Source organism: Leucopleurus acutus (assembly GCF_964270905.1).
Source record: "Leucopleurus acutus genome assembly, chromosome: X".
Taxonomy (NCBI): domain Eukaryota; kingdom Metazoa; phylum Chordata; class Mammalia; order Artiodactyla; family Delphinidae; genus Leucopleurus; species Leucopleurus acutus.
Window position 1 is genome coordinate 58,740,378 of NC_139148.1, and position 8,107 is coordinate 58,748,484.

The 8,107-nt window shown below is 47.8% G+C and overlaps 1 protein-coding gene across 3 annotated transcripts; it reads right to left on the bottom strand.

Annotated features, from left to right (window-relative positions):
- Nucleotides 1-2,319: 2,319 nt before the first annotated feature.
- On the bottom strand, nucleotides 2,320-7,048 carry PJA1 (praja ring finger ubiquitin ligase 1; the record flags this gene model as incomplete). 3 transcript variants are annotated; one of them, XM_082864536.1, is made up of 2 exons in its annotated part: nucleotides 2,320-4,511; nucleotides 6,948-7,048. In XM_082864536.1, the coding sequence occupies one exon, from the start codon at nucleotides 4,442-4,444 to the stop codon at nucleotides 2,702-2,704; it is 1,743 nt and encodes a 580-aa protein (XP_082720662.1). In that variant the 3' UTR covers nucleotides 2,320-2,701. The 3 variants fall into 3 exon arrangements, with proteins under 3 accessions (XP_082720662.1, XP_082720663.1, XP_082720664.1); XM_082864537.1 differs by having other exon boundaries at nucleotides 2,320-4,505; nucleotides 6,948-6,958; XM_082864538.1 differs by lacking the exon at nucleotides 6,948-7,048 and having other exon boundaries at nucleotides 2,320-3,749; nucleotides 4,317-4,609.
- Between the last annotated feature and the right edge of the window lie 1,059 nt (nucleotides 7,049-8,107).

Sequence of the window (8,107 nt, forward strand, 5' to 3'; positions counted from 1 at the left end):
AGGCTGCTTGGGCCCTGGGCCTGGGTCTCAGTCCTCGTTGGTGTCCCTAGTCAGGAGAGCCTCACCTCTGGCACAACCCTCCACAGCAATAGGCTTCTCAGACGGGCCCTGGGGAGGGGTCCCTTTACGTGGATGTACTAATGCTGACCCTAAGGGAAACCAGGGCTGCCGCTCCACACGGAGCAGGGAGGAAGACGACCAGGACCCAAGGGGGTTCCTAACACATCTCCTTGTGTGGTACCAGTTAGGGCACAGCAAAGGTTAATGTTAGGCCAACCACCACACCGCTACCCAACAAGGGCCCTCCAAGGTCGCAGACTTCTAAGACACCATGACAGCTGAGGTGCTGGCTGAAGGCCAAGGGGGGACACAGAATGGCTGTGGGGGACGAAGTTATAAATAGCAGCTTGACCAGTTGCAGGAAAAAAAGACTGTGGCTTCCACCACATATTTCCACGCTTGCAACGAGAGAAAAATTATTTTTTATCAATTGGAAACTATTTTGACTTATTTTGTTAACATTCACGAAAATACACTGACATTATAAAAAAAATCAAGCAGACTATTTCGGGTGAAAAAAATCAAAAGCCCCCTTCCTTACTCTTTTCTTGGAAGCCCCTGTCCCTCCCCAAAGGTAACCACTGCCATCACTTAGGTATGTAGCCTTCCAGACACTTTTATGCATTTGCATATATAGTTTGGTTTTGTAAGGTTTTATTTTACATCAAGATTGTACACATTGCTCTACAATATGCTTTTTTTACTTAACATTATGTCTTGGAGATCTTTCCATATCAGTACATACAGTTTTTAACTGTTGCATAGTATTAATTCTATACAACCGATGTATCTAAGTTGCGCTCAGGGACACGTACCATTTTACATTTTGAAAGCAAGCTACTCCCCAAACTGCCCCCTGAAAAGGCTGCTATCATTTACATTCACACCCACAGCACGAGTGCTCCCATTTCTTCTCTTTGTAGCCCAAACTAGATATTATCACGAAGAAAAACTATTGCTTTCTGATGGACACAATCGGTTTCATTGTCGTGTTAATTTACACGGCACTGATTGCCAGTGAGGTTGATCATTAGCAATAGCCAAGCTGTTGGAGCTGAAAACAGCTCTCCAACTGCTGGGAGGAGCCATCAATTAGTACAATCACTTTGGAGAGCAGTTTGGCAGTATCTAGTTAGAATGAAGATGCTCTAAACCTAAGATGCCCAAATTTCACCTCCGTATACTTATCCCTAGGGAAATTCACACGTGTGCACAAAGGAACATCTTTAAAGTATGTTTATTGCTGCAAAATACTGGGAAGAACCTAAATGTCCACCAATGGGAGAACAGATAAATAACTTGTGGCAATTCATACAATGGAATATTTAGTATACGGCCGTTAGAAGGCATGTATCAAAATGGCTAAATCTCAAAAGCAATGTTGAGTGAAAAAAAGCAAGTTGCAAAATGATACATACATTCTAGCAATTATGTCCATTTAAAAAACAAACACTCTATATTGGTTATGGAGATACACACACACATATACATACATATGTACACAAATACATACACACACACACACACACATCTAAAAATGTAGACGAGAAGTAAACAATTTCCTGGGTAGTGCTTACCTCTGTGGAGGAAGGTAAATATGAGGGGTGAAGAACTTCACCTGTGCCTGAAAGTGTAAATTTATTGGAGAGAGAGAGAGCGAGATCTGAAGCTAATATGGCTAAATGTTCAAACCTGTTCACTTTGTGTGAGTGGGTACCTCTGTTTTTCGTAGCACTTGTCTGGCATATATTTTTCTGTTCCTTTTGTGTCACTGTGTTAATGTATGCAATCAGCATACTGCTTTTTTTTTTTTAACCCACTTCCTCTGAGACTTACTTTTTTCTAAAAGGGGATTTTAACTCCTTCACCCCTACACTCCAATTGGATGTATTCCTACCATCATTATTTTTACTATGCTTTCTCACTGTTTCTTTCCTTCTCATAGACTGACAGAGTATCCTCTACTCAACCTTTGCCCCTTTAGTAGCCTGACAACCATACACTCTACCCCTACTTAGAAAGAATTACCCTTACTATTGCTGTTGTTGGAGTCAACATTTCCAGTGAAACTAAAGTTTTTCTCCTAGTGGGAACACCAAAAAACCCTATTTGGGATGCAAATGCAAGAGATCAATTATAAAGTCACTTAGTACCACCGTTTTAGACAAAACCAAACAATTCCACTATACCATGTAAAACCAAAAGGAGAATTTTAATAAGCTTTTACGGCACTGCAATTACAGGAACATTAACCCATAACATGCAACAGAAATGATGATGCCCTTTGGACAAGTTTAACAGATAAACTTGACATTACAATCAACAACAACATATTCTACTGAAAAAAACAAATGCAAATTATTTCATCGTTCAGGTTAGAAAATTTATGTTTTTACTGCAATCTCAAGTAGCATTTAGAAAGTTTAGTTTTCCCTTTCTAACCTCTAAAACACAGGATGATTTTTTTTTCAATGCAATCGTACACAACCGTTTTCACACTGGAAATAATCACAAGGAATCGACAGGTGGAGATTAATCGACTGATTGACTTCACTTCAATGGTTAATTTGGAGAGGGCTCCTGCAGTATTGTGGATTTCAGATGGGGAAAATCATCAGACCAGGAGTAAAGAGCCTTGGTCTTAAAGCGGGGGAGGGAACATGCAGCGGCACACGGGGCAAGTGCCTGACTTCTGAAGCCAGATGGACACACAGGGCTTGTGGAAATAGTGGTGGCACGGCAGCTCCGTTGCCACCTCCCCCTTCACATATTCACTGCAACAGATGGGGCAACACATCTCCTGCCCCACCGCGCTGTGATCTTCCGTGACCAGGATCTCGGGAAGAGCGTCGATGCTCTCCTTGCTGGCTGGTGGATTGGCCACCTCCACGTCCACCGCGAGAGACTCCAAGTGCGCCAGGGCAGTTTCCATTGCCTGGGCCAGGCGTTCTTCAAGTGCCATGTACGTGAGGAACTGAGGATCCACGTAGGAAATGGCTTCAGCCACCCCCAACCCATCCGCAAACCCATCGAAGAGGCTCCAATCCACCTCGAGGTCTTCACTGACACTGGAGTCATCTTCAAGGTTGTTGTTGCCGTCCAGCATGAAGACGCTGGGCTGCAGAAACTCCTGACCGGAATCATTATCCCCCTCACTGCTGTTCTCGTTTTCATTGTATTGGAGCCAAGGAACTTCTCCTTCTTCGGTAGTTGCCCGTTCCTCTTCCTGGAGAGATGGCCCTCGAACTTCTTCAAGTTCATTGCCGCCACTGCTGCCAGCACTGGCACCAGCACTGGGGCTGGCACTGGCACTGGCATTCACTCTGGCTTGCTCGGCTTCATGCTCTTCTTTTCCTGGCAGGGTCTCCCAGCTCTCGCCACTGGACGACAGATTTTGCTCCCGACCTCGATACTTGCGACGCAGAGCCACAGTCCACTCTTTGTCACTGTCAGAGTCTTCTTCGAAGTATTTGTAGTACTCATCACTGTACGTCCAGAAGTCAGGGTCGGCCATGGTTCGTCGCCGTCTCGGCACCTTTTCCGGCTTCACTTGGTCACTCCTGGCTTCCCTTTTGTCTTCGGGGTACTTCGGCTCAGGGTAGCCACCTGAACTCTCGCCTCTGCCTCTTCTTGCCAGGCCATCCGAGTGGCCTTCATCAGCGCTGGCAGTCTCCCTCCACCTGGAAGTACTGTGTGGCATATCATCATCATCATCAGTATCAAAAAATATTTTTGGTTTCACGCAGTTGGGACTTGCCAGATTTCTGATTTTGGGCCTCACCACCGGCTCCTCTGCACTCTTTGGGGTGTTTTCCCCACCACCACAAATACTCACAGGAGCCCTGCTGGGACACGCAGGTAAATTCTGCTCCCGTCTCTCCCTCTCCAGGCTGTTGCCATTGGTGACCACCTTGCCTTCAGCAGAAGATGGCTGAGGGGCCATGCTATTTGGCTGCAGGAACTCAGCTCTGCTAGCAGAGCCCCGTGCTGTAGCGGCTGGGTCTAACTTGTCAAGCTCCTCTCTCACGTCACGGTTAAAACTAGAGAACTGTGGGGGCACCCCAGCCAGAGACCTCGCCCCCTTCTCTGGGTCATACAGCTTATCATCTTTAAACTTGCCAGTTTTCCCTCTCACTGGCACTCGCTCAACAGGCCCAGCCCCCTCCTCCTCACTATCATCTGCCCCGAAACAGTCAACATGTCCATAAGCCATTCCTCTTCTGCTCCCCGAAGCCCTGTACTCTCTGGGCGGGTACCTGGAGTAGTCCTCATTATCAACATTCAGGCTGGTTCCCGAGCTCTCGCTGTCGTCCCAACTACGACGGGTGGTGGAAAATGGTGATCGGCTCCTCTTGGTGGTTTGACTGGGGGCTGATCTGTGCATTGGGACTTCGGATGACGTCTTTCTCTGGCCGGAAATCCTTTCCTGCTGGCTCGTGGATGGCCTGAAACTGACATAAGCATGCCTTCTTCCATACCTCCTGCCTGTATTGGACTGATACCCTCCTGCTGGCTTGGGCCATACAGGCTTACTAGATTCCTGACCCATTTGCTCTGACTTAGGAGGGTTTCCAGTACATCTGGGGCTTGAGCGGAAAGGCTCCTGCTCCCTGCGCACGCTTTGGAGATGGGAAGGTCAAATCAGTTCGGAATAAAGGAGCAGGGAGATTTATTTTCACTTCAGCAGACAGGTTACAGAAAGAATAAGGGGGCTTTAAAATTAGTTTCACTTTCTTCTATGGCCTGGAGTAGCATTCCAGTGACTGTCAGGTGTAGACCTGGAACACATTTTTAATGTTGGCAAAATAATTACAAAACTGGGTTTGTAGGAAAGCCAGACTCAGGGGAGAATCCGACGGAAGATGGGGGAGGGGTGACTGGATGCTGGGAAGATAGGTGAAGCACTGGGATTGTGCCAACATGGGAAGAGGAAAGACGGCTGTGGGTTTTTTTTTTATGGGGTATCTGCATTTTTCTGAGTCCTGTATACATACAGTAGCAATGCAAATTGGAATAGGGGTGGAAAATATAGATCACCATCACTGTGTATGCGAGAGTGTCTACGTGTCTGTCAGGAGGAGAGGGGCAGGTGGAAGGGGGACCAGGCAGGTGGAAGGGGGACCAGCACTCATGAAGTGGAGAGACTCCTGTATTTGTAGGGGGAAAGGGCAGGTGACAGTGGCACTGGGAAGAGGCATGAGTGTCAGGCAGAATGAGACCCATTCTGGATGTGGGTATGAAAATGACAGGCATGGATGGGGTAGCTTCAGGGGAGAGGGGCACGTGTACGTACGATAGACAGAGAACGTGCATGTGGTTCCGATGTGTGATGGCTGGAACTCTAGGGAGGAATGCCTGTGTTTATGTGCCTGTGGCAAGCCAGGAAGGGTATAGTGGCACTGAACAGGGGGTGTCCTTGAGTTTGTGTGCATGTGTTCATCAAAATGGGAGGCAACAATGGAGAAGGGTCAGTGTGAGCAAATGCATCGATATGGGGACAGCACTGGAGAGGGATGTGCATATGGCAGGCGGGTGGGCACCAGCAATCAAAGAATGTCTCTATGCATGGATGTGGCGAGCAGGAAGAGGGGGATGTCCCTGGAGAAGGATTTATGTGAGTGTGTGTGCAGGGCAGGGACCAGCGAAGGAGGCTGTCTAGGCACATAGGTAGCAGACAGGGAGCACCTGAGAGGGGTATGTAAAAAAGCGTGTGGGTGTGTATGCATGTAAGTGGCATAGGAAAGAGGAGCCAGCAATCTGTGTAAGTGGCAGGCAGGGGGTAAGGCGGCCCACAGGGGTGTGTGTGTGTGTGTGTGTGTGTGTGTGTGTGTGTGTGTGTGTGTGTGTGTGTGTGTGTGTGTGTGTGTGTGTATGTTGTGTATGTGCTCACCAGAGCAAGAAGAGGCAGAGGGAGGAGGGGGATGCTTCTGGAGGTGTGTATGTGGCAGGAGGTGAGAGGCAGGGAGAAGCACCGGAGAGTGTGAGGCTGTGTGTGTGTGTGTGTGTGTGTGAGTCTGTCTCTGTCTCTCTCAGGGGAAGGCACTGGAGAGTGTGACAGTGTGTGAGAGCGTGTGTGTGCATGTCTGTCCAAGCATGTGCGGGGGAGGGGGACACGAAGGAACCTTGAGTATGGGGGGGGGCGGCGGTAAGGCAGCTGCAATGGAAGGTTTTTGTGCATGCGTGTGAGCGCGCGCGCATGTGCGTGTATGTGTGTATGTGCGGGCATGTGCGTGTATGTGTCCCTGCGCGCGCACGCGAGACACGGGGATGGGAGGGGGTCCGCAATGTCATAATGAGACGGGGAAACGTTTATAGGCTCAAACGGTAGATCCAAACCGATGTGGCAGGCAAGGGGGAAAAAAAGAAAGAAAAGGGCGTGTGGGGTTATAGTTTTTCCCTGGGAATGATTTATTTTTCTGACAATTCTTTTCCTGGTAACAATATATTTGCCTAAAAATCTTCACCATTTACCATTCATCAAAACAACTTCAAAATGGGGAAAGAAAGGCCACGGATCGCTCCACAGAGGGGCCAAGAAGGGAGGCAGGAGGAGAGGGGAGGATAGGCGGAGAGGGCCGCGACCACCACTCCCCTCTCGAATAGCGATTCAAGCCACCCGAGCTGGGACCGAGCCACACGTAAGGGGCCGGAGGATGAAGGATGGAGCCCTAAATCGGGCCGGTGGAGGGCACAGGCCTCCCTCTGCGGTCAGGTCCCGCGTCCGCCCCACCCCTTCCCGAGGGGCGAGCCCGAAAATCTGTTCGTTAGAGCCCCCACCCCCCACTCCACATCCTCACGCCGGTGCCCGGCCACTCGCCCCACGCCTGGCCACTCGCCCCACCGCCACGTCTGGAGGGAATCGAGGAAATAAACAGCCTTTCACTCACCCAGTCGCGACCCCCGCACGCTCTCGGAAAGAGAAGATCCCTCGGACCTCCGACCGCCACAACCACCAGAGCCGCTGCTCCCGGGGTTCCAGCTCCTCCCCCTCCAGACAGCGGCGGGACGGGCGCGACTGCGGCGGCGGAAGTGATTGTAGCGTCGCGGCGGCCCGCCCCCTTGATGTGGCGGGGGCGGCAGCTGCTCTCGACAAATCAGGGTGGGCTCGAAAACATTATTTCATTTGAAATGATGAAATCGTCAAGGATACAGAAAAGGACAGCGAAAAATGTAACCAACAGCCAGCTTTAACGAATGTTAAACATTTAGTCATTTGCCCTTCTGTTCTGGGCTTTGGGTGGTTGTTGTTGTTTGAAATAAAATGAAATCCGCAAATTCTGATTCATTCTGATGTGAAAGTAATGATATTAATATATCCTATCTTATGTTCTATGTTATGATCTGTAGTGGAAGTATCACGGTACTTAGGGTTGCAGTCAGCTGAATTTTGTTTAACCTGGTGGTTGAAGCACATTGAACTGTTTACAGTAGAATTTGTTGCTGTTAATCACAAAATCGAGGTTCTCTATCCAAAAGAAATGATCAATCATTGCAGCACAGCATGGGTTCACATTTTCGTAATTGCATTGCTCTTCAAAATATTATAGCTATGCCTTTTGGATTTATACAATTTTACTGAACTCCGAAATCTTTTTTTAAAATTGCGCTTTACATATCTCTCTAATATTTGCGTCAAATGTAAAGACTGCCTATGTTCACAACAGTAGCAAAGCTTTGTTCTTTACTGGGAATAAAATGCATAATAGAAGAGCAAGAAATTTTAGGAGTAACAACAAAATAGAAATAGGATGTATAACTTTCAAACCGTTGAAGAAATAATATAGAGAACAAAGAGAAAAACATCTAACAAAAGGCAGAAATGGGATGGGAGGCAACAAGAAAGTATGTTTAAAAAGGGGGGAGCAGAAATAAATCCAAACATGTCAGGATGTATTATGGGTTAACATGTCCCATTAAAAATAAAAAAGCAAACTCTCATTTTAGTTTTAGCATTTAGTTTTTAGAAATCCAGTTATAATTCAAAAAGGGTCATGTACCAAAATGATCATTGCAACTCTATTTACAATAGCCAGAACATGGAAGCAGC